The sequence below is a fragment of the Tachyglossus aculeatus genome, chromosome 11, assembly GCF_015852505.1.
Source record: "Tachyglossus aculeatus isolate mTacAcu1 chromosome 11, mTacAcu1.pri, whole genome shotgun sequence".
NCBI lineage: Eukaryota > Metazoa > Chordata > Mammalia > Monotremata > Tachyglossidae > Tachyglossus > Tachyglossus aculeatus.
Genome location: NC_052076.1, coordinates 14,499,035 through 14,526,039, shown reverse-complemented (window position 1 = coordinate 14,526,039; position 27,005 = coordinate 14,499,035). Strand labels below are relative to the sequence as shown.

The 27,005-nt window shown below is 48.9% G+C and overlaps 1 protein-coding gene across 1 annotated transcript in view; it reads right to left on the bottom strand.

Annotated features, from left to right (window-relative positions):
- Nucleotides 1-477: 477 nt before the first annotated feature.
- The window catches only part of LASP1 (LIM and SH3 protein 1), a 54,070-nt gene continuing 27,542 nt past the window's right edge, over nt 478-27,005 (bottom strand). The window contains exons 4-7 of the mRNA XM_038754627.1: nt 13,744-13,851; nt 6,370-6,532; nt 3,420-3,520; nt 478-1,821 (exon numbers count right to left, since the gene is read on the bottom strand). Of these exons, the coding sequence (XP_038610555.1) occupies nt 1,648-1,821; nt 3,420-3,520; nt 6,370-6,532; nt 13,744-13,851 (546 nt within the window). The 3' untranslated portion in view covers nt 478-1,647. The remainder of the gene's footprint in view (nt 1,822-3,419; nt 3,521-6,369; nt 6,533-13,743; nt 13,852-27,005) is intronic.

The following is a 27,005-nucleotide window of genomic DNA, read 5'->3' as shown; positions in this document are numbered from 1 at the left end:
AAGGCAAAATAAAAGTGCAAATGTGAGCGAAAAGGCAGAGATCAAGCCAGACGGGGGGGTTTTCCGGGCAGGGCGAGGGTCCGGGGGAGGGGTCCTGAACCCCAGGCCCACCCGGAGGGTCTTGGCACCTTGCCCGCCAGCGTTTTTGGTCCACCTAAGAGCTAAATTCACATTATGCTTTGAAGTTTCCTGGATGAGAACTGGCCGAGAACTTCCACCCTCCGGCGCCGTGGCCGCTCGCGCTGGCCACCCTGGGCCCGGTCTGACCGGAGTAGACACCCACTCCCCCCACGGCCCCAAACTGGCGGCCCCTCGAGCCCCACACGCGGGGCTCCGGGAGGTGGAGAGGAGCCCTTCCGTACCTGGAATGTGTCGACGTGGCTCTTTCTCAGAAGGAACGAGACACCGAGAAATGGTTTGTTCCATATTGTCCAGCTTTGGTCCCCTGCCCCATCAGGGCGCTACACCCCCCCCCCCCCCACCCTGTCCAAAAATGCCCCATTCCCTGGAGTGGGGTCCATTGGTCCCAGATTCACTGTTGTGCTTTAAGATAGAGGTGGTAGACACCCCTCTTCCCGCCCCTCCCGAGCCCCATAGGCAAACCGGCTCCTCTTCTGACATCCTTAGGGCCTCAGTGACCCCCGGGAACTGTGACATCCCCCTCTACGCCCCACTGCTCAACTCATCCCATGCCCAAACCTCCCACCCCACCACTCCAGGGCAGGGGGGACGGCCAGCCTAGCCCTATGTCTGCTCCCAGCCCGGGAGCCCCAACTATCATCATCAATCGTATTTATCGAGCGCTTACTATGTGCAGAGCACTGTACTCTACTCTTTCCACCTCCCCCAATCACCCCTCTGCTGCTGCTCAGAGATGGGACTCAAAAGGGGAAGGGTCTGACCGGGCAGGAGTGGGCTGGGAGGGAGGTTGTGTGTCTGTGTGGACGGGGGTGGTGGTGGTGAAGAAATACCACAATTTATGGAGATGACTGAGGAATTAAACGTGGGAAAAGAGCCTGGCGTCCACTGCCCTCGGTCACGCGGGCCGGTGGAGAGCAGGGAGGCCCAGCACGGCCGCCCTGCTCCACTTTCTTTCCCCTCTCTCGTGGAGGGGGGAGGTTTTCGGTCTCGCCGGCCTTTTCCTAGAAGATAGATTAGACGGGGAAGAGGGGCAGAAGCAGGGAGAGCCGGGGGGGGATGTTTCCCTCTTACTCCCTCCATCCTTCCCCCATCCCAGGGAGATTGGTCCAGGTCAGAGGGTCGAACCCGGGGGCGAAGGACACATTTGCAGAGACAAGCACCTGCGGAAGCCCAGAGCGAAGGCTGCAGACCCCCCCCTTAATACCAGGAGGGTCCCGGCCCTGCCCTTCCTGGGGCGGCCCTCTCCCTCCCGGCGGGACACCTTGGGAGACTCCGGGAAGGAGGAAGGAGGAGGGGATGGTTGAACTGGCAGAGAAATCGGAAAAGGCCCGTCGCGGATTCTAAAAAAAGACAAGATACCAAAGGAGAAAGGGGGCGGCGGCGGCGGCGGACGGCGACGTCCGCGGCGCGATGCGCTGGAGGTGGGGTTGGAGAGGGGGCGGCGGAGCGGGGGTCCTGGGACCCCCGGTCCTTTGGTTGGGGGCGGGGGGGGGCGGGGAGGGGCGCTCAGATGGCCTCCACGTAGTTGGCGGGGAGCATGCCCGTGTCCCCGGTGCGCTCCACCGTGCCGTACATCCAGCCGTCGTCGATCTGCTGCACGTTGACGATGGTGTCCCCATCCTGGAAGGACACTTCGTCCTCGTCGGCCGCGTTGTAGTCGTACACGGCGCGGAAACGCTTCTAGGGATAATTAGGGAACGCGTTAAACGCTTGCCGTGGGCCGGGCACCGTCCTAAGTGCTGGGGCGGGGGGGGATACCGGCAAATCGGGTTGGACAACCTGACCATCGTGTAACCTCCCCGGCGCTTAGAGCAGTGCTTTGCATCATCATCAATCGTATTTATTGAGCGCTTACTGTGTGCAGAGCACTGTACTAGAGCACATAGGAAGCGCTTAATAAATGCCATCGTTATTATTAGTATTATTATTAGGGCTGTGGGTTTAGGAGCAGAGTGGGAGGTTGGAAAGAAAAGAAAGTTCTGACTGTCTCCCACGGTCTTCCCCTTCCCTTCCCCGGGCACAGACAGCACGGCATAATGGATTGAGCCCGGGCCTGGGCGTCAGAAGGTCATGGGTTCTAATCCTGGCCCTGCCACTTGTCCGCTGTGTGACCTTGGGCAAGTCACTTCACTGTGAGCCCACCGTTGGGTAGGGACTGTCTCTATATGTTGCCAACTTGTACTTCCCAAGCGCTTAGTCCAGTGCTCTGCACACAGTAAGCGCTCAATAAATACGATTGATTGATTCCCCGTGCCTCAGTTCCCTCATCTGTCAAATGGGGATCGAGACTCGGAGCTCCACGTGGGACGGTGCTTTGCACATAGTAAGCGCTTAACAAATACCACCATCATTATTATTATTATTATTATTATTATTATTATTATAAGAAGAAGAAGCAGAGTGGCTCAATAGAAAGAGCCCGGGCTTTGGAGTCAGAGGTCATGGGTTCAAACCCCAGCTCCTCCAATTGTCAGCTGTGTGACTTTGGGCAAGTCACTTCACTTCTCTGGGCCTCAGCTCCCTCATCTGTAAAATGGGGATTAAGACTATGACTGTGGGACAACCTGATAATAATAAATAATAATAATAACAATGATGGCATTTTTTAAGCGCTTACTATGTGCAAAGCACTGTTCTAAGTGCTGGGGGGGGATACAAGGTGATCAGGTTGTCCCACGAGGGGCTCACAGTCAAACCCCATTTTACAGACGAGGGAACTGAGGCCCAGAGAAGTGAAGTGACTCGCCCAAGGTCACACAGCAGACATGTGGCGGAGCCGGGATTCGAACCTCCCCAGCGCTTAGAGCAGTGCTTTGCACACAGTAAGCGCTTAACAAATGCCACCATCATTATTTATTTACTTATTTATTTTACTTGTACATACCTATTCTATTTATTTTATTTTGTTAGTATGTTTGGTTTTGTTCTCCGTCTCCCCCTTTTAGACTGTGCTCTGCACATAGTAAGCGCTCAATAAATACGATTGATGATGATGATTATCATTTATTTCCCAAAGTCTTTCCCCCCCCCCCATCATCATCATCAATCGTATTTATTGAGCGCTTACTATGTGCAGAGCACTGTACTAAGCGCTTGGGAAGTACAAATTGGCAACATATAGAGACAGTCCCTACCCACCAGTGGGCTCACAGTCTAAAAGGGATTATTCTTATTAATTATAATAATAAATACGACGGACTGACGGCGGGCCTGGGCTGATGCCATGGGGGTCTCCTGCCCGCTCCTCCCGCGAGGGGGGTCCCAACCAGAGTACTTACCCCGCCTCCCCCAGGGCCGCCCCTCTGTATAGAGACGGGAACAGCCGACTCCTTGTAGCTGTAGGACTGTGATTGTGGCTGTTGTTGAGGCTGTTGGTATCCTGGAAGAAACAACGGACAGAGCACTCAGGACCCCCCACTCCCACCCCTCCACCCACCCCACTGACCCCCTTTATTTGGGGCCCAGCCTCATTTCTTCGGCAATCATAAGTCCCACTCACCCCACGATCCCCATAATAAATAAATAAATATTTATTTATTTATTTATTTATTTATTTATTTATTTATTTATTTATTTTGCTTGTACATTTCTATCCTATTTATTTTATTTTGTTGGTATGTTTGGTTCTGTTCTCTGTCTCCCCCTTTTAGACTGTGAGCCCACTGTTGGGTAGGGACTGTCTCTATGTGTTGCCAATTTGGACTTCCCAAGCGCTTAGTCCAGTGCTCTGCACATAGTAAGCGCTCAATAAATACGATTGATTGATTGATTGATTGATCCCCCACGCTACTTCTGCCCATCGCCTTCCGCTTGGTCTCTCCCTCTACGTGTAATTTGTTTCCATTTTCTGTCTCCCGCTCTAGACTGCCAGCTCCTTGAGGGCAGGGATCATGTCTCTGTCACAGCATCCACCCCAGTGCTTGGCACCCAGTAATCGCTCAGTCGTATTTATTGAGCGCTTACTGTGTGCAGAGCACTGGACTAAGCGCTTGGGAAGTACATCATCATCATCATCATCAATCGTATTTATTGAGCGCTTACTGTGTGCAGAGCACTGGACTAAGCGCTTGGGAAGTACATCATCATCATCATCATCAATCGTATTTATTTAGCGCTTACTGTGTGCAGAGCACTGGACTAAGCGCTTGGGAAGTACATCATCATCATCATCATCAATCGTATTTATTGAGCGCTTACTGTGTGCAGAGCACTGGACTAAGCGCTTGGGAAGTACATCATCATCATCATCATCAATCGTATTTATTGAGCGCTTACTGTGTGCAGAGCACTGGACTAAGCGCTTGGGAAGTACAAGTTGGCAACATATAGAGACAGTCCCTACCCAACAGTAAGCGCTTAACAGCGTGGCTCGGCGGAAAGAGCCCGGGCTTCGGAGTCAGTGGTCATGGGTTCAAATCCCAGCTCCGCCGATTGTCAGCTGTGTGACCTTGGGCAAGTCACTTCACTTCTTTGTGCCTCAGTTACCTCATCTGTAAAATGGGGATTAAGACTGTGAGCCCCCCGTGGGAGAACCTGATCACCTTGTATCCCCCCAGCGCTTAGAACAGTGCTTTGCACATAGTAAGCGCTTAACAAATGCCATCATTATTATTATTATTATTAACAAGTCCCACAATTATGGGGTAGGAACCGTCTCTATATGTACTTCCCAAGTGCTTAGTACAGTGCTCTGCACACAGTAATTGAATGAATGAATGAATTATTACTGTAATACAACTATTGTACAATAGTATAAATATTTTGTACAAATTTGTACATAAATATTTGTACAGATATTTGTATAAATATTTGTACATATTTATTCTATTTATTTTATTTTGTTAATATGTTTTGTTTTGTTGTCTGTCTCCCCCTTCTAGACTGTGAGCCCGCTGTTGGGTAGGTACCGTCTCTAGATGTTGCCAACTTGGACTTCCCAAGCGCTTAGTACAGTGCTCTGCACACAGTAATTGAATGAATGAATGAATGAATGATTACTGTAATACAACTATTGTACAATAGTATAAATATTTGTACAAATTTATTCTATTTATTTTATTTTGTTAATATGTTTTGTTTTGTTCTCTGTCTCCCCCTTCTAGACTGTGAGCCCACTGTTGGGTAGGGACCGTCTCTATATGTTGCCAACTTGTACTTCCCAAGTGCTTAGTACAGTGCTCTGCACACAGTAAGCGCTCAATAAATACGATTGAATGAATGAATGAACTAACTGATTATAGTCAGTCAATGATATTGAGCACTTACTGAGTGCCGAGCACTGTACTGAGCGCCTGGGAGAGTACACTATAACAACGGACACATTCCCCGCCCACAACAAGCTTACAGTCTAGTGGAAGCAGCGTGGCTTAGTGGAAAGAGCGTGGGCTTGGGAGTCAGAGGACATGGGTTCTAATCCTGGCTCTGCCACTCGTCTCCCGTGTGACCTTGGGCAAGCCACTTAGCTTCCCCGTGCCTCAGTTTCCTCGTCTGGAAAATGGGGATGAAGACCGTGAGCCTCACGTGGGACAGCCTGTTTTCATCATCATCATCAATCGTATTTATTGAGCGCTTACTATGTCCAGAGCACTGTACTAAGCGCTTGGGAAGTACAAATTGGCAACATCTAGAGACGGCCCCTACCCAACAGCGGGCTCACAGTCTAAAAGGGGGAGACAGAGAACAAAACCAAACATACTAACAAAATAAAATAGAATAGATATGTACAAGTAAAATAAATAAATAAATAGAGTAATAAATATGTACAAACATATATACATATATACAGGTGCTCTACCCAGCGCTTAGAACAGTGCCTGGCACATAGTAAGCGCTTAACAAATACCATCAGTATTATTATTATTATAGAGGGGGAGGCAGATATTCAGACGAATAAAATTACAGAGTGGAGCCTCATGATGTGCCTATAGTTTTAATTCTATTTGTTCTGACGATTTTGACCCGTCTCCATGTTTTGTTTTGTTGTCTGCCCCCCGGCCCTTCTAGGCTGTGAGCCCATTGGTGGGTAGGGACCGTGGCTATCTGTTGCCGACTTGGACTTCCCAAGCGCTTAGTCCAGTGCTCTGCACACAGTCAGCGCTCAATAAATAGGATTGAATGAATGAATGAATGAATGAATGAATGAATGAATGAGACCCCCCTGACTGGGTGAAGGGAGGGCAGAGCCCGTGTCCGCCCGGCCTCCCGGAGGTTTGCCCACCCCAAACTCACCGGGGCCTCCGGCCTGGAGGTGATGGGACAGCTGCTGGGACGGTAGGTCGGCGCCCCGCCTGTAGGGACTACCACCGTCCTGGGAGTTGCGCTGGTCGGGGTCGCCACCCTCGCCCACGCTGGGGCCCATCCGGCTCTTCTCGAACTCTTCGTGGTACTTGATCTAAGGCCAGAGAAACAGCGTGGCTCAGTGCTTTGGAGGCAGCGGTCATGGGTTCAAATCCCGCCTCCGCCAGTTGTCAGCCGGGTGACTTCGGGCAAGTAACTTCACTTCTCTGGGCCTCGGTTCCCTCATCTGTAAAACGGGGCTTGACCGTGAGCCCCCCGCGGGACAACTTGATCGCCTAGAGAAGCAGCGTGGCTCAGCGGAAAGAGCCCGGGCTTTGGAGTCGGAGGTCATGGGTTCAAATCCCACCTCCGCCAGTTGTCAGCTGGCTTTGGGCAAGTCACTTCACTTCTCTGGGCCTCCATTCCCTCATCTGTAAAACGGGGGTTGACCGTGAGCCCCCCGCGGGACAACTTGATCGCCTAGAGAAGCAGTGTGGCTCAGCGGAAAGAGCCCGGGCTTTGGAGTCGGAGGTCATGGGATCAAATCCTGGCTCCGCCAGTTGTCAGTTGGGTGACTTTGGGCAAGTCACTTCACTTCTCTGGGCCTCAGTTCCCTCATCTGTAAAATGGGGATGAAGACTGTGAGCCCCCCCCCGTGGGACAACCTGATCACCTTGTAACCTCCCCAGCGCTTAGAACAGTGCTTTGCACGTAGTAAGTGCTTAATAAATGCCATTATTGTTATTATTATTGTAACCTCCCCAGCACTTAGAGCAGTGCTTTGCACGTAGTAAGTGCTTAATAAATGCCACTATTATTATTATTATTAAACAGTCAGACGGGGTTCAAATCCCAGCTCCGCCACTTGTCCTCTGGGTGGTTTCGGGCAAGTCACTTCACTTCTCTGGGCCTCAGTTCCCTCATCTGTAAAATGAGCGTGGAGACTGTGAGCCCCACGTGGGACAACCTGATCGTCTTGTAACCTCCCCAGCGCTTAGAACAGTGCTTGGCACATAGTAAGCGCTTAATAAATGCCATTATCATCATCATCACCGGCGCCCATCCCCAACAAGGGCCTGAGGCACGGTAGGTGTTGTCAAGGCTACACCTGGGCAGAGAAGGACAAAGTCCGGCCATCCACCCAGCCCACGGCCGCTCTCATTCACTCAGTCAATCAATCAATCAATCAATCAATCGTATTTATTGAGCGCTTACTATGTGCAGAGCACTGTACTAAGTGCTTGGGAAGTACAAATTGGCAACACATAGAGACAGTCCCTACCCAACAGTGGGCTCACAGTCTAAAAGGGGGAGGCAGAGCCAAACATACCAAAAAAATAAAGTAAATAGGATAGAAATGTACAAGTAAAATAAATAAATAAATAAATAGAGTAATAAATATGTACAACCATATATACAGGTGCTGTGGGGAAGGGAAGGAGGTAAGATGGGGGGATGGAGAGGGGGACGAGGGGGAGAGGAAGGAAGGGGCTCAGTCTGCTTGCCGGGTGCCGAGCACTGTACTAAGCACTTGGGAGACTGCGCAACAACAATAAACAGACATTCCCTGCTCACAGTGAGCACCGACTCCCCCGTCCCCCAGCTACCCAAGTGCCCCCCCGTTGGGAGAAGCCACATTCCCACCCCAGCTGGGCGGCGGGCACACGGACGGCGTGGCCAAAGGCAAGACCTTTGGGGAAAGGAGACTTGAAGGGAAGCACACCAATAATTTTGCTGAAGCCCCTTTGGGGATCTTGAAATAATAATAATAATAATAATAATTATTATTATTATTATTATTGTTATTGTTATTATTGTTGTTATTATTATTGTTATGGCATTTATTAAGCACTTACTATGTGCAAAGCACTGTTCTAAGCACTGGGGAGGTTACAAAGTGATCAGTTTGTCCCACGGGGGGCTCACAGTCTTAATCCCCACTTTACAGATGAGGGAACTGAGGCCCAGAGAAGTGAAGTGACTTGCCCACAGTCACACAGCTGCCAGTTGGCGGAGCCGGGATTTGAACCCGTGACCCCTGACTCCAAAGCCCGGGCTCTTTCCACCGAGCCACGCTGCTTCTCATGATAATAATGTTGGCATTTGTTGAGCGCTTACTCTGTGCCAAGCACTGTTCTGAGCGCTGGGGGGATACAAAGGGATCAGGTTGTCCCACGGGGGGCTCACAGTCTTCATCCCCATTTTACAGATGAGGGAAGTGAGGCTCAGAGAAGTTGAGTGACTTGCCCAGGGTCACACAGCAGACTTGTGGTGGAGCCAAGATTCGAACCCATGACCTCTGACTCCAGAGCCCGGGCTCTTTCCACTGAGCCACGCTGCTTCTCGTGGCTCATTTACAATAGCTAAAGGGCAAATATAATAGCTCTTGGGTGCAACTGCAGTTGTTTCTGGTTGTAGGAATTGGGTAAGCACGTTGATTTAGAAAAGGGAACAAATTTGTCCTGTTAAAACTACTTGAATTCTTAAAACTTCACGTAGCCATAGTTTATTTTACACCTGATCTTCCATTAAGGTAAAGCTGGGGGTGGGGCAGAAACAAAGGAAACTTATCCTCTTTATCCTCTGTAGTCTAGTAGCTCTGGAATATTTTATCTGCAGGGGGTAGTATATTGACAATCAATCAATCAATCGTATTTATTGAGCGCTTACTGTGTGCAGAGCACTGTGCTAAGCGCTTGGGAAGTACAAGTCGGCAACATATAGAGACGGTCCCTACCCAACAGTGGGCTCACAGTCTAAAAGACTGTGTCCAATCAGATTAACTTGTATCTACCCAAGCGCTTAGTACAGTGCCTGGCTCAAATACCACAATTATTATAGCTGCAAAATGGGGATTAAGACTGTGAGTCTTATGTAGGAAAAAAGGACTGTGTCCAACCAGATTAACTTTTATCTACCCGAGCGCTTAGTACAGTGCCTGTCTTAAATACCACAATTATTATGTCTGTAAAATGGGGATTAAAACTGTGAGTCTTCTGTGGAAAAAAGGACTGTGTCCAACCAGATTAACTTTTATCTACCCGAGCGCTTAGTACAGTGCCTGCTTTAAATACCACAATTATTATATCTGTAAAATGGGGATTAAGACTGTGAGTCTTATGTAGGCAAAAGGGACTGTGTCCAACCAGATTAACTTTTATCTACCCGAGCGCTTAGTACAGTGCCTGGTTTATAAATACTACAATTATTATATCTGTAAAATGGGGATTAAGACTGTGAGTCTTATGTAGGAAAAAAGGACTGTGTCCAACCAGATTAATTTTTATCTACCCAAGCACTTAGTACAGTGCCTGGCTTAAATACCACAATTATTATATCTGTAAAATGGGGATTAAGACTGTGAATTTTATGTTGGAAAAAAGGGCTGTGTCCAACCAGATTAACTTGTATCTACCTGAGCGCTTAGTACAGTGCCTGTCTTAAATATCGCAATTATTATATCTGTAAAATGGGGATTAAGACTGTGAGTCTTATGTAGGAAAAAAGGACTGTGTCCAACCAGATTAACTTTTATCTACCCAAGCGCTTAGTACAGTGCTTGCCTTAACAAATGCCATAAAGAACAAATACTCACATATGCACGAAAAAGTCACAGGAAGAGGAAAGGGGAGGCAAGCAGAGGAGCAGCATGACGTAGAGGACAGAGCACGGGGCCTGCCATGAGAAGGTTGTGGGTTCTAATCCCACCTCCTCCACATAATAATAATAATAATAATAATGGAATTTATTAAGTGTTTACTACATGCAAGCACTGTTCTAAGCGCTGGGGAGGTTACAAGGTGATCAGGTTGTCCCTCTTGGTCCACATGCCTGCAGTGAGACCTTGGGCAAGCCACGTCACTTCTCCGTGCCTCGGTTACCTCCTCTGTTAACGGGGGATTGAGACTTAAAGCCCCATGTGGGACAGGGAGTGTGTCCAACCCAATTTGCTTGTACCCGCCCCAGAGCCTAGTATGGTGCCTGGCACATAGTAAGCGCTCAATAAATACCATAATAATAATAATAACATAAAGTAAGGAAGCCCAGCCGTACTGCAGGAGTGGGAGGCGGGGAATGGTAGCCAGGCAGAGCCCACCTCTCCCCAGTTTGGTGGTGGGTTGGGGGTGATGGGGTGGGGGGAGAGCACAGGATCCATAGGATACGGGCTGAAGGGGTCAGTCCTCCCAGCCCGGCAGAGAATTCCCGATCACATCCCTGAGTTGGACCAGGTTTTCCAGGCCACTGGGACCATCCCACCCCGCACCTTGCAGGATCCAGGCAGGACAAAGACTGTGAGCCCACTGTTGGGTAGGGACTGTCTCTATATGTTGCCGACTTGGACTTCCCAAGCGCTTAGTCCAGTGCTCTGCACACAGTAAGCGCTCAATAAATACGATTGATTGATTGACAAAGGGACATTCACCTGCCGCTCCCCAGCTTTAACCCTTCGGGATCCCAGCCTGCAGACCGGCGGGACCCCACCCCACCCCTGCCCTGGCATCTGGACCTAGGGAAAGGAAGCGGGGGCGAGGATCCCTAGGGTCCGGGTCAATCAATCAGTCGTATTTATTGAGCGCTTACTATGTGCAGAGCACTGTACTAAGCGCTTGGGAAGTACAAATTGGCAACACATAGAGACAGTCCCTACCCAACAGTGGGCTCACAGTCTAAAAGACCGTTTAGCCATGGCAGGGCCGGCGTCCGGCTGCTTGGGAAGCCGGCTGCGGGAGGAGGGTGTTGGCTGCGGCTGCAGCACGGGAAGGAAATAAGGAAATGAGTCCAGTGAGGGAGAGGAGGAAATGGCGGCACACGGGAGTGTGTCTGTAAGGGCGTACCCTCCCAAACGCTTAGCACAGTGCTCTGCTCACAGTGAGTGCTCAATAAAATCAACATGAGCCCCCCCACTCGTGGGCAGAGATCATGTCTACCAACTCTTTTGCATTGTACTTTCCCAAGTGCTTTAGTAGAGTACTCTGCACACAGTAAGTACTCATTAAATATCATTGATTGATTGATTGATTGGGGGAGCACAATAGAGTGAGTCAACAGGATCCCTGCTTTGAAAGAGTTTACAGTCTAGGGAGTGAGACCTGAAATGATCCCGGGCCTGGAATGCCCTCCCTCTGCCCCTCCGCCAAGCTAGCTCTCTTCCTCCCTTCAAGGCCCTGCTGAGAGCTCACCTCCTCCAGGAGGCCTTCCCAGACTGAGCCCCTTCCTTCCTCTCCCCCTCGTCCCTCTCTCCATCCCCCCATCTTACCTCCTTCCCTTCCCCACAGCACCTGTATATATGTATATATGGTTGTACATATTTATTACTCTATTTATTTATTTATTTATTTATTTTACTTGTACATTTCTATCCTATTTATTTTATTTTGTTGGTATGTTTGGTTCTGTTCTCTGTCTCCCCCTTTTAGACTGTGAGCCCACTGTTGGGTAGGGACTGTCTCTATGTGTTGCCAATTTGTACTTCCCAAGCGCTTAGTACAGTGCTCTGCACATAGTAAGCACTCAATAAATACGATTGATTGATTGATTGATTGATGTGTAGATAAGAGAAGGGGGAAGCAGCATGGCCCAGCAGATAGAGCCCAGGCCTGGGAGCCAGAAGGACCTGGGTTCTAATCCCGGCTCTGCCACTTGTCTGCGGTGTGACCTTGGGCGAGTCACTTCAATTTTCTGGGTCTCAGTTACCTCATCTGTAAAACGGGGATTAAAACCGAGAACCTCATGTGGGACAGGGACTGTGTCCAATCTGATTAGCTTGTATCTACCCCAGTGCTTGGCACAGTGACCGGCACAGAGTAAGTGCTTAACAAACACCATAAAAAAAAGGCATGGATAAGTTTATGTTTTAGTGTTTAAGGAGTAGAATATTTAGGCCAATGTCTTCAGAAGTGATACAAGTGGTTGTGAGCACACACATATGTCAGTGGAGCAGAAATGCTGAAAGAGTTGAGAGAATTAAGGAGTTTACCCTCCCTGTGACCTGATCTGCTTTCTCTTACACTACTTGTTTGGTGTTCAGACCTTTTAGTCAGAAAGGGGAAAGGGGGCACAGTTATCCCCATTTTAAGAGAGATCGTGAGTCCTATGCCCAGTGTCATAACTTTGTATCTATCCTGAGGGCCCCTTCAGTGCCCCCTCCCATTGGCACCATCTGAAGACACACGTGGCCCACCCGTCCACCGCAGGCCAGACAGCTGGGAGCCCAAGGACCCCCCCCGTCCACAACAGTCCGGACAGCACAGAGACCGTGCCCCGTAGTCCGGAGGCGGGGAGGCAGACGGGCATGGAGGACCACAGCAAGAATGGGGCACCGTCGCCGCTGCTGTCGCCCCATTGTCCCCTGATGGCTGGGGGAGCCAGGGATCATCATCATCATCAACCGTATTTATTGAGCGCTAACTATGTGCAGAGCACTGTACTAAGCGCTTGGGAAGTCCAAATTGGCAACATAGAGAGACAGTCCCTACCCAACAGTGGGCTCCCAGTCTAAAAGGGGGAGACAGAGAACAAAACCAAACATACTAACAAAATAAAATAAATAGAATAGATATGTATGGCTACCAATCAATCTGCGCATCAGGCAGAAACTCCTCACCCTGGGCTTCAAGGCTGTCCATCCCCTGGCCCCCTCCTACCTCACCTCCCTTCTCTCCTTGTCCAGCCCAGCCCGCACCCTCCGCTCCTCCACTGCTGATCTCCTCACCGTACCTCGCTCTCGCCCGTCCCGCCATCGACCCCCGGCCCACGTCCTCCCGCGGGCCTGGAATGCCCTCCCTCTGCCCATCCGCCAAGCTAGCTCTCTTCCTCCCTTCAAGGCCCTGCTGAGAGCTCACCTCCTCCAGGAGGCCTTCCCACACTGAGCCCCTTCCTCTCCCCGTCGTCCCCCTCTCCATCCCCCCCATCTTACCTCCTTCCCTTCCCCACAGCGCCTGTATATATGTATATATGTTTGTACATATTTTTTACTCTATTTTATCTGTACATATCTATTCTATTTATTTTATTTTGTTAGTATGTTTGGTTTTGTTCTCTGTCTCCCTCTTTTAGACTGTGAGCCCACTGTTGGGTAGGGACTGTCTCTATATGTTGCCAATTTGTACTTCCCAAGCGCTTGGTACAGTGCTCTGCACATAGTAAGCGCTCAATAAATGCGATTGATGATGATGATGATATGTACAAGTAAAATAAATAAATAGAGTAATAAATATGTACAAACATATACAGCCCCCGAGGAGACGGGGGGGACATCTCCCATCACCACCACCCTCCATCCCCTCCCTTCCTGCCTCCCGGCAGGACCCCCGAGTAGATCCTTACGTTACTGATCTGGTCCTGGGTCTTTTTGATTCTCTGCAGTTCGGGGGTATCGGCCACCACGCTGAAACCCTTACCCTTATTCTTCTCAAACTCCTCCTTGTAGCGGACCTGCGCGAGACGGGGAGAGACAGGCCGTCAGACCCAACCAAGAGACCACCCTTCTCCAACCCCTTCCCTCCCACCTTCGTCCCCCCCAAGGCAGGACCCCCGGCAAAGGCACTCGGGACTGTCTCTATATGTTCCCAATTTGTACTTCCCAAGCGCTTAGTACAGTGCTCTGCACACAGTAAGCGCTCAATAAATACGATTGATGATGACGATCCCGTGCTCTTTCCGCTGGGCCACACCGCTTCAGAGCAGACAGCCCTGCCTTTGAGGAGTTTCCAGTTCAGCGGGGAGGCAAATGCGCTGTAGTACAGGAGGACCACCGCGTAAAAGCTAAAATAAAAAATTAAATATACAGACGAGTGCAGGGGTGGCTGAGGAGGCGATGGATAAATAATACATAATATTATTTATTAGAATAATATTATTGATTGATAAATAATAATAAATACGATTGATTGATTTGATTGAGGAGGGAATTAACCAGGAATGCAGGGCTATTAATCATAAATATGGTTAATAGTGTGTGTGGGTGTATATGTACACCTATACACACACATGTATTAACCATGTAACTCCCTTCTGAGTTACCCTGACTAGTTCTCTTTCATTCATTCCCCCCTCCCAGCCCCATAGTATCAGTCAATCAATCAATCAATTGTATTTATTGAGCGCTTACTGTGTGCAGAGCGCTGTACTAAGCGCTTGGGACGTACAAGTTGGCAACATATAGAGATGGTCCCTACCCAACGGTGGGCTCACAGTCTAGAAGGGGGAGACAGAGAACACACAGTAAGGCTCTGCACACAGTAAGCGCTCAATAAATATGACTGAATGAATGAATGAATCTATAAACACCACCAACTCTCTTGGGGAACTCGTTCACTCTCACGGCTTAAACGGGGACTTTTATGTGGATGATTCTCAAATCTGCATTTCCAGCCCTGGTCGCCCTCTCCGCAGTCTTGCATTTCCTCCTGCCTTCAAGTCATCTACTTAGATGTCCTCCCGTCACCTCAAATTATCATGTCTAAAACAGAACTTCTTGTCTTCCCACCCAAACCCCGTCCTTCCCTTGACTTTCCCATCACTGTAGATGGCATCCCATCCTTCCTGTTTCACAAGCCCATAACCTTGGAGATATCCTTGACTCCGCTCGCTCTCTCTCTCTCTCTCTCTCTCACACACACACACACACACACACACACACACACACACACGTGGTCAGAGAGAAAGAGAGCGAGGCAGGTGGAGAGAGGGATGGACACAGAGAGAGATAGAGAGAAAGAGAGAGATGGACAGAGAGAGATGGAGAGAGAGATAGAGAGAAAGAGAGATGGACAGAGAGAGACAGATAGAGAGAAAGAGAGAAATGGAGAGAGAAAGACAGAGAGACATGGAGAGAGAGAGAGACACAGAGAGAGAGAGAGATGGACAGAGAAACACACACACACACAGATGGGGGAGAGGCAGAGAGAGAGAGACATGGACAGAGAGAGGGACAGGGAGAGAGAGAGAGAGAGAGGCTGATGGAGAGATGGACAGAGAGAGATAGAGGGAAAGAGAGATGGACAGAGACAGAGAGAGAGATAGAGAGAAAGAGAGAGATGGACAGAGAGAGACAGAGAGACATGGAGAGAGAGACAGACACAGAGAGAGAGAGAGATGGACAGAGAAACACACACACACAGATGGGGGAGAGAGAGGCAGAGAGAGAGACATGGACAGAGAGAGGGACAGGGAGAGAGAGAGAGAGAGGCAGATGGAGAGATGGACAGAGAGAGATAGAGGGAAAGAGAGATGGACAGAGACAGAGAGAGAGATAGAAAGAAAGAGAGAGATGAACAGAGACAGAGAGAGAGACATGGACAGAGAGAGAGAGATGGACAGAGAAACACCCAGAGACAGACACACACACACACTCAGATTATGGGGAGAGAGACAGAGAGAGAGAGACATGGACAGAGAGAGGGACAGGGAGAGAGAGACAGAGAGAGACAGAGACAAACACCCAGAGACAGAGACACACACACATACACACTTAGATGAGGGGGAGAGAAAGAGAGACAGAGAGAGAGAGACATGGACAGAGAGCCAGGCAGAGATAGAGAGATGGACAGAGAAACACCCAGAGACAGAGGGGAGAGACAGAGAGAGACAGAGACACACACACACACACTCGGGGGGGTGAAGGGGGGAGAGAGAGAACCTCTTCACACCCTGAACAATCTCAGTCCAATTTTGTCCGGGAGGCAGGGGCTGGAACCAGTGACCCCCCCACCCCGCCCCGGGGATTGTGGTCCTCCCAGCTGAGCCTGGCCAGAAGCCACGGTCAGTCGGTTGTCGGGTGGGTCGGCCTCCCCAGACCGTGGGAAGGGTGTGAGCCGTTGAGTAACTCGCTGGCGGGGAGCCAGAGGGCCCTGCCTGTCACCCGGCTGGCAGCGGGAACGGAGTCAGAGCCCGCTGACCTCAGCCAGTCAGTCGGGGAGGGGGCTGGACAGACCCTGGCGCCCTGCTGCCCGGCGACCAGCCTGCACTGACTGAGCCCCTTCCTTCCTCTCCCCCTCGTCCCCCTCTCCATCCCCCCCATCTTACCTCCTTCTCTTCCCCACAGCACCTGTATATATGTCTTTACATATTTATTACTCTATTTATTTTACTTGTACATATCTATTCTATTTATTTTATTTTGTTAGTATGTTTGGTTTTGTTCTCCGTCTCCCCCTTTTAGACTGTGAGCCCACTGTTGGGTAGGGACCGTCTCTATATGTTGCCAACTTGGACTTCCCAAGCGCTTAGTACAGCGCTCTGCACACAGTAAGCGCTCGATAAATACGACTGATGATGATGATGCACGCCTCGGGTCGGGGAGCCGGGGACTCTGCAGGAAAAGGGGTCTGCCCGTGGCGTACCCCACGGTTCCCAGGGATATTAGACGACACCACAGCAAGTGTCGGCAACTTTCCTGGGGGCGCGGAGAGGGGCTCGGGCTTCTAAGACTCCTTCCCCAGGGTCTTTGGCAGAGGGAGGAGAGGAGCAAAGACTGCCCAGGGGTGGGTGTGATGCCTTCTCCAGGCCCTGCCTCTCTCTGTCTTTCTCCCAGCGTGGGATAAGAGAGACATCCCAGGGATGTCAAGGCAGTCTCCTCCTCTTCCTCCTCCTCCGGATCCTTGGACGGGCTCTCAGCCTGCTCCGGTCACCCTCCGCGCTGCCAGGCGTGAGAATTAGATCGCACCCCCGGGCCGAGCCCACGGTGTTCCCGGGGCAGGCTCGAAATGTTCCAGGCCGGAGGGGGTGGGGGTGCCGGGAGACCCCCGGGATGGCCACCCCAACACCCACCAGGAGACTCACCATCCTGAGCCCGGCTGGGATAAGGCAAGATGAGTGTCAAGATCAGAATGGCAAAATCTCCCCAGTGGTTATAATAACCACTTTTTTGGATGCTGGTACTTCTGCATGCCGCCGTGAGTCTACCCAAATCTTTGTGGAAGTGTCATAATAGTCATATAATAATGATAAGCTCGTTAGTCAATCAGTGGTATTCACTGAGTGCTTACTGTGTTTTCAGGGATGTTATGTCCTGACCGGATATACCTGGGCACAAATCATTATTATTTTCGTGATCATTATATTCATCATCATGGAGAACTATTTATTTATCTTATAATGTATTCCTCCATCCACGAAGTCGTTTAGACTGTGAGCCCACTGTTGGGTAGGGACTGTCTCTATATGTTGCCTACTTGTACTTCCCAAGCGCTTAGTACAGTGCTCTGCACACAGTAAGCGCTCAATAAATACGATTGATGATGATGATAAGGCAAGATGAGTGTCAAGATCAGAATGGCAAAATCTCCCCAGTGGTTATAATAACCACTTTTTTGGATGCTGGTACTTCTGCATGCCGCCGTGAGTCTACCCAAATCTTTGTGGAAGTGTCATAATAGTCATATAATAATGATAAGCTCGTTAGTCAATCAGTGGTATTCATTGAGTGCTTACTGTGTTTTCAGGGATGTTATGTCCTGACCGGATATACCTGGGCACAAATCATTATTATTTTCGTGATCATTATATTCATCATCATGGAGAGCTATTTATTTATCTTATAATGTATTCCTCCATCCACGAAGTCATTTAGACTGTGAGCCCACTGTTGGGTAGGGACTGTCTCTATATGTTGCCTACTTGTACTTCCCAAGCGCTTAGTACAGTGCTCTGCACACAGTAAGCGCTCAATAAATACGATTGATGATGATGATAAGGCAAGATGAGTGTCAAGATCAGAATGGCAAAATCTCCCCAGTGGTTATAATAACCACTTTTTTGGATGCTGGTACTTCTGCATGCTGCCGTGAGTCTACCCAAATCTTTGTGGAAGTGTCATAATAGTCATATAATAATGATAAGCTCGTTAGTCAATCAGTGGTATTCACTGAGTGCTTACTGTGTTTTCAGGGATGTTATGTCCTGACCGGATATACCTGGGCACAAATCATTATTATTTTCGTGATCATTATATTCATCATCATGGAGAGCTATTTATTTATCTTATAATGTATTCCTCCATCCACGAAGTCGTTTATTTAGACTGTGAGCCCACTGTTGGGTAGGGACTGTCTCTATATGTTGCCTACTTGTACTTCCCAAGCGCTTAGTACAGTGCTCTGCACACAGTAAGCGCTCAATAAATACGATTGATGATGATGATAAGGCAAGATGAGTGTCAAGATCAGAATGGCAAAATCTCCCCAGTGGTTATAATAACCACTTTTTTGGATGCTGGTACTTCTGCATGCCGCCGTGAGTCTACCCAAATCTTTGTGGAAGTGTCATAATAGTCATATAATAATGATAAGCTCGTTAGTCAATCAGTGGTATTCACTGAGTGCTTACTGTGTTTTCAGGGATGTTATGTCCTGACCGGATATACCTGGGCACAAATCATTATTATTTTCGTGATCATTATATTCATCATCATGGAGAACTATTTATTTATCTTATAATGTATTCCTCCATCCACGAAGTCTTTTAGACTGTGAGCCCACTGTTGGGTTGGGACTGTCTCTATATGTTGCCTACTTGTACTTCCCAAGCGCTTAGTACAGTGCTCTGCACACAGTAAGCGCTCAATAAATACGATTGATGATGATCAGCTGAACGCTCTCCCGCTGCCCCAAAAGAGCCATTTAGGGCCCTCACCAGCCCCATTATTCCCCCCGCCCAAATCTCGGCAGCAGGTCAGACCGCAGAGGTCATTGCCCACTCTTTTAGACTGTGAGCCCGCTGTTGGGTCGGGACTGTCTCTATATGTTGCCAACTTGGACTTCCCAAGCGCTTAGTACAGTGCTCTGCACACAGTAAGCGCTCAATAAATACGATTGATGATGATGATTCGGTCCAGCCCTCTGCCTGCAGGACTCGAACCTGAGCTCTGAGGGCCCTGAGACTCCTCAGCCCCGGGGGTCACGGAGGAAGAGGAGAAGTGGAAACTAGGGCCAGGATAAAGAATTCAAACAACACTTGAAGGCACAACCTTAAACAGGAAACAGAGGGACCAAAAAGTAATTTTTTGAACGGTATTTCATTCATTCATTCATTCAGTCGTATTTATTGAGTGCTTACTGTGTGCAGAGCACTGTACTAAGCATTTACTATGTGCCAAGCCCTGTCCTAAGCGCTTGAGAGAGTACAATTATCCTTGCTGTGCCCTAGTTTCTGGCCCCTTTGGCACGAGGCATCATCCCAGTTCCGCCAATTGTCACCTGTGTGACTTTGGGCAAGTCACTTGACTTCTCTCTGCCTCAGTTCCCTCATCTGGAAAATGGGGATGAAGACTGTGAGCCCCCCATGGGACAACCTGATCACCTTGTAACCTCCTCAGCGCTAAGAGCAGTGCTTTGCACGTAATAAACGCTTAATAAATGCTATTATTATTATTATTGTTATTATTATCCTGCCGCTCGGGATGTTTGCAGTACGAGCAGCACGGCCTAGTGGCTAGAGCATGGGCCTGGGGATCAGAAGGTCATGGGTTCTAATTCCGGCTCTGCCACTTGTCTGCTGTGTGACCTTGGGCAAGTTGTTTAACTTCTCTGCGCCTCAGTTACTTTATCTGTAAAATGGGGATTGAAACCGTGAGCCCCGCCTGGGACAGGGACTGTGTCCAACCCGTGCTGCCTGTATCCACCCCAGCGTTTAGTACCGTGTCTGGCACATAGTTCATTCATTCATTCAGTTGTATTTATTGAGCGCTTACTGTGTGCAGAGCACTGTACTAAGCGCTTGGGAAGTCCAAGTCAGCAACATATAGAGACGGTTCCTACCCAACAATGGGCTCACAGTCTAGAAGGGGGAGACAGGGAATAATTCATAGGATATTTGTTACTCATTGACTAGGCAGAGGTTATCCAAACAATGAAATTCTCCAATGCCCTGCTATGGGACAAGGAAGATGCAGATGCTGGTGGTATCAAATATTTCTTTCTGCATCACATATTTAAGATATATAAGATATTTAAGAGAAGCAGCGTGGCTCAGTGGAAAGAGCCCGGGCTTTGGAGTCAGAGGTCGTGGGTTCGAATCCCGGCTCCTCCACAAGTCTGCTGTGTGACCTTGGGCAAGTCACTTAACTTCTCTGAGCCTCAGTTACCTCATCTGTAAAAATGGGGATCAAGACTGTGAGCCCCATGTGGGACAACTTGATCACACTGTATCCCCCCACCCAGCACTTAGAACAGTGCTTTGCACATAGTAAGCGCTTAACAAATGCCATTATTATTATTATTATTATTATTATTAAGAGACATCTATAAGACTGTGTTGAAAATACAATTGAGACTTTTTCCTCTTGGCTGGGTCATCACAACACCATGTTAGGAAACATCTGGACAGTGTTAACAGCCATCGGAAACCGTTTAGTGTGCATTTACTATTCTTTTTATTTTGTTAATGGTGTGCATCTAGCTTTAATTCTATTTGTTCTGACGATTTTGACACCCGCCTCCACGTTTGTTTTGTTGTCGGTCTCCCCCTTCTAGACCGTGAGTCCGTTGTTGGGTAGGGACCGTCTCTAGATGTTGCCGACTTGGACTTCCCAAGCGCTTGGTACGGTGCTCTGCACACAGTAAGCGCTCAATAAATACGACTGAATGAATGGATGAATGAATCTACGGCCACGCTCCAGTCCCCCCCAGTCCCCAGCCGAGGAGGGGCCTAAATTCAGTCAATCCACCCCTATCAAGCCCTTAAGCCCTTATTTACTTGCCCTACTTGAGAAGCCAAGGTCCCCCCTCAGAGAGCCCACTCTCCCCCTCACCCCAAGCAGCAGCATGGCCTAGTAAATGGAAAACGGGCCTGGGAGTAGGAAGGTTGTGGGTTCTAATCCCGACTCTGCCCCTTGTCTGCTGTGTGACCTTGGGCAAATCACCTCGTTTCTCTGGGCCTCAGTTCCCTCATCTGGAAAATAGGGATTGAGTCTGTGAGCCATTGTACACATTTATTCTACTTAGTATGTTTTGTTTTGTTCTCCGTCTCCCCCTTCTAGACTGTGAGCCCACTACTGGGTTGGGACCGGCTCTATATGTTGCCAACTTGGACTTCCCAAGCGCTTAGTACAGTGCTGTGCACACAGTAAGCGCTCAATAAATACGATTGAATGAATGAATGAATGAATGAATGAATGAGACAGGGACTGTGTCCAACCCGATTTGCTTGTGTCCACCCCAGCGCTCAGTATAGTGGCTGGGACACAGTAAGTGCTTAACAAATGCTACAATTATTAATAATGATTATTATGCCTTTCCAAGCTCTCTCCTCCTGCTCCCCCTAACCCTGAGACAGTGGGGGAGAGGGAAACACGTGCTTAACAAATGCCACAATTTATTATTATTATTATTCATTCATTCAATTGTATTTATTGAGCGCTTACTATGTGCACAGCTTGGGAAGTCCAAGTTGGCAACATATAGAGACGGTCCCTACCCAACAGCGGGCTCACAGTCGAGAAGGGGGAGATTATAATGATTATATTATATGATTATAATGATTAATGGTTATAATGCCTTCCCAAGCTCTGTCCTCCTGCTGCCCCTAACCCTGACACATCTAGCCCACAGGGCTGAGACTTTGCGGGTGGGGAGATATTCTGGTCCACTGGTGGGGGGTCTGGGGAGGTCTTCCCCCAACCACAAAGGAGCAGCACCCCCGGGGCTCCATCATCATCATCATGGCATTTGTTAAGCGCTTACTATGTGCGAAGCACTGTTCTAAGCGCTGGGGGGATACAAGGTGATGAGGTTGTCCCACGGGCCAAGTGTCTCCAGAGGCACAGATAATCAGTTTCTAAATGAACACAACTAATAAAAACCCTCCCTCACCCAGCCCCCCCCAACAAAAAAACCTTTGGAAGGCGACAGAGGGCTCTTACAGATAGTAAGGGGATACTGACAGCAGGTATCTGGGCCCCTTAAGTGAGCAGGAATGTGTCTGTTTCTTGTTATATTGTACTCTCCCAAACACTTACTACAGTGCTTTGAACACGGGAAGCGCTCAATAAATACAACTGAATGAATGAATGAATGAATAAATGACTTTTGGTTCAATCTCTGATCTTGGACACACCGCCACCGCGTTCGAGCACTGGAAAGTCACCGGAGCTTTCGGGTGACCCCTCTGCTGCTCAGATGCCCCGTTTTGAACTTCTCGACTGTGTGACAAAGTTGGACTCGTGCCCTGAGGGTTTTTTGTTTTGTTTTGATTTTTAAATCCACCCTTCCCGGGTCCCGGACAAATTGGCGGGCAACGGGTGGGCCCACACCTCTCCTAGGGCTGAGGGGAGCAGGTGGGCGAGACCGTGGAAAGGTGGTCAGTGGGAGACCCGGTTCTGGGGTCATTTTAGGCTTAAATGTGGGCCCCAAAGCTGCCACTGGCCATGGGTGGGCCGCCCACACTGCCCTCCCACCGCTCTGGGGAGACAAGGTGGGACTGGAAACAAGCTGTGCAAAAAATAGAGGCCCTGGCAGCCCAGAGAGGGTGCCAGGCTTGTGGCCCAGGGCACCAGATCGCCCCGCCTGCCTTGGCACCCAGAGAGCGGGCTCACACCTCCCAACTGCAGCAATCTAGCTCTCTCTCCCATCCCTCCTCAGGCTACTGGAGGCTTCCCCCGTCTCCCCCATCCTGCCCTCCTCAAAGCCACCCTGGAGCTAGATAATAATAATAATAATAATAATGATGGCATTTATCAAGCGCTTACTATGTGCAGAGCACTGTTCTAAGCGCTGGGGAGGTTACAAGGTGATGAGGTTGTTAATGATAATAATGATAGTAATAATAATGATGGCATTTATCAAGCGCTTACTATGTGCAGAGCACTGTTCTAAGCGCTGGGGAGGTTACAAGGTGATGAGGTTGCCCCACAGGTAGCTCACAGTCTTAATCCCCACTTTACAGATGAGGGAACTGAGGCATGATGGCATTTATTAAGCGCTTACTATGTGCAAAGCACTTTTCTAAGCACTGGGGAGGTTACAAGGTGATGAGTCGCCCTACGCAGCCACCTCTACAGACGGGCATCAGGGCAGTAACCAAGGGCCCAAAACCTACCCTCAACAACGGAAATGCTAATTTAAGTTATGGTTGTACATATTTATTACTCTATTTATTTATTTATTTATTTATTTATTTTGCTTGTACGTTTCTATCCTATTTATTTTATTTTGTTGGTATGTTTGGTTCTGTTCTCTGTCTCCCCCTTTTAGACTGTGAGCCCACTGTTGGGTAGGGACTGTCTCTATGTGTTGCCAATTTGTACTTCCCAAGCGCTTAGTACAGTGCTCTGCACATAGTAAGCGCTCAATAAATACGATTGATTGATTGATTGATTAAGTCACGAGAAGCGGGCCTCTGTTGTGGCTTTCTCCTCCCGCCCAAGAGACGCCGAGCTTCCACACCCAGCCGCCCGCAAGCTCTATGAGGGCAGGGCCGGCTCCATCTCCCCTCGCTCTGTACGGTGCGCCTTGGGGAGCAGGAATTGTTCCCAACATCCCCTGTCCCTCCCATTCCTCACCACCTTGCCAAAACCCACTGCCCAAATAGTGCCAGCTGCTACCAGCTGCTGTTCCTAAGCCTGGAAAGGGAAGGGGGGGCAGACTGACCTCATCATCTGTAAAATGGGGATTAAGACTGTGAGCCCCATGTGGGAAAACTTGATCACCGTGTACCCACCCCCAGCGCTTAGAACAGTGCTCTGCACGTAGTAAGCGCTTAACAAATGCCATCGTTATTATTATTATCCCATTTCATCCTACCTCCGACGCCTCCCCCATGCCCACCTGGCATCCAAATGCCACTAACAAATGCTATTATTATTATTATTATTATTATTATTATTATTATCCAAGAGATGCCAGGGGATGGGGGAAATCTCCAAAGTCCCCCCCCACCGTAAACAGCCCTGCAGTGCCACCCTGTATTCTAGCCCTCTAGCTAGCTAGCCTGGGGGTTGTATATATGTTTGTACATATTTATTACTCTATTTATTTATTTATTTTGCTTGCACACATCTATTCTATTTATTTTATTTTGTTAATATGTTTGGTTTTGTTCTCTGTCTCCCCCTTCTAGACTGTGAGCCCACTGTTGGGTAGGGACCGTCTCTATATTCATATTCCGTGTATTTTATTTTAATATGTTTTGTTTTGTTCTCTGTCTCCCCCTTCTAGACTGTGAGCCCGCTGTTGGGTAGGGACTGTCTCTCTGTGTTGCCAACTTGGACTTCCCAAGCGCTTAGTACAGTGCTCTGCACACAATAAGCGCTCAATAAATACGATTGATTGATTGAGTTAGAAGGACCTGGGTTCATTCATTCAATCATATTTATTGAGCGCTTACTGTGTGCAGAGCACTGTACTAAGCGCTTGGGAAGGCCAAGTTGGCAACATCTAGAGACGGTCCCTACCCAACAGCGGGCTTGCAGTCTAGAAGGGGGAGACAGACAACAAAACAAAACAAATTAACAAAATAAAATGAATACAATAAATATGTACAAATAAAATAAATAGAGTAATAATGCCTAGATGTCTGCTGTGTGACCTTGGGCAAGTTGCTTCACTTCTCTAGGCCTCAGTTACCTCATCTGGAAAATGGGGGTTAAGAGCTTGAGCCCCATGTGGGACCGGGACTGTGTCCAACCGCAGGGAATGTCACTGTTTATTGTTGTACTCTCCCAAGCACTTCGTACAGTGCTCTGCACACAGTAAGCGCTCAATAAATACGACTGAATGAATAATTACCTTGAATATCAGAAGAGTGCTTGGCACATAGTAAGCACTTAATATCCTAATTATTTTTCATTGATTATTATTATTATCCCACCTGTCTCTTCCCCGGCCTCCCAAGCCTGGTTCCAGTTTCTCGTTGAGCCCCGATGTGTCACGGTTCCGGGGGCGGTGCGACGGAGGGGATTCCTTTCCCATTTCCCAATTGATTTCCCGTTCCCACTCCAGCCCTGGCACAAAGCGGGCAGCGGCTGAGGGGGTGGGAAGGGAATCGGATGCTGGCTGCCTGCTTTGCCCCGGACCGTGGGAATCTCTCAGCCTCTTTCATTCATTCATTCATTCATTCAATCGTATTTATTGAGCGCTTACTGTGTGCAGAGCACTGGACTAAGCGCTTGGGAAGTCCAAGTCGGCAACATATAGAGACGGACCCTACCCAACAACGGGCTCACAGTCTAGAAGGGGGAGACAGACAACAAAACAAAACATATTAACAAAATAAAATAAGCACTTAGTACAGTACTCTGCACACAGTAGCGCTCAATAAAGATAATTGATTAACTGGAGCTGAAGGATGGGATACGGGAGAGAAAAGGCTGCATTTGCGAGGTGTGGTGGCCCTGATCTGTGGGAAAATTGTAGAATCCTAAAACTTTCGATAATCAATCAATCATATTTATTGAGCACTTGCTGTGTGCCGAGCACTGTACTAAGCGCTCGGGAAGTCCAAGTCGGCAACATATAGAGACGGACCCTACCCAACAGCGGGCTCACAGTCTAGAAGGGGGAGACAGACAACAAAACATATTAACAAAATAAAATAAGCACTTAGTACAGTACTCCGCACACAGTAGCGCTCAATAAAGATGATTGACTGATTAACTGGAGCTGAAGGATGGGATACAGGGAGAGAAAAGGCTGCATTTGCGAGGTGTGGTGGCCCTGAACTGTGGGAAAATTTTAGAATCTAAAACATCCGATAATCAATCAATCAATCGTATTTATTGAGCGCTTACTGTGTGCAGAGCACTGCACTAAGCGCTTGGGAAGTCCAAGTCGGCAACATATAGAGACGGACCCTACCCAACAGCGGGCTCACAGTCTAGAAGGGGGAGACAGACAACAAAACAAAACTTATTAACGAAATAAAATAAGCACTTAGTACAGTACTCCGCACACAGTAGCGCTCAATAAAGATGATTGACTGATTAACGAGCTGAAGGATGGGATACGGGGAGAGAAAAGGCTGCATTTGCGAGGTGTGGTGGCCCTGATCTGTGGGAAAATTGTAGAATCCTAAAACCTTTGATAAGGATTCTGAAATGCAACAAGGGGGCTCAGTGGAAAGACCTCGGGTTTGGGAGTCAGAGGTCATGGGTTCTAATCCCGGCTCCGCCACTTTCACACTTTAGACCCGCTGGAGCTGGGCGTCCCCTCGCCGAACGTCCCCCCGACCTTGGGTCCCCTTCCAAGGATCCAGTGTTGGGTAGGGACTGTCTTTATATGTTGCCAATTTGTACTTCCCAAGCGCTTAGTACAGTGCTCTGCACATAGTAAGCACTCAATAAATATGATTGATGATGATGATGATGATCTCCCCGGCACCGTGACAGGGAAAGCAAGGCTCAGAGGAATTAAGCCCTTTGCCCAAGGTCACACAGCACAATTCTAGGACAGGTCAGTTTCCTGGCTACCGTTCACACACCATGATCCGGTAAACGAACCGATCGATTGTATTTAATAATAATAATAATGATGATATTTGTTAAGCGCTTCCTCTGTGCAAAGGACCGTCCTAAGCGCTGGGAAGGATCCAAGGCGATCGGGTTGCCCCACGTGGGGCTCACAATCTTAATCCCCATTTTCCAGATGAGGGAACTG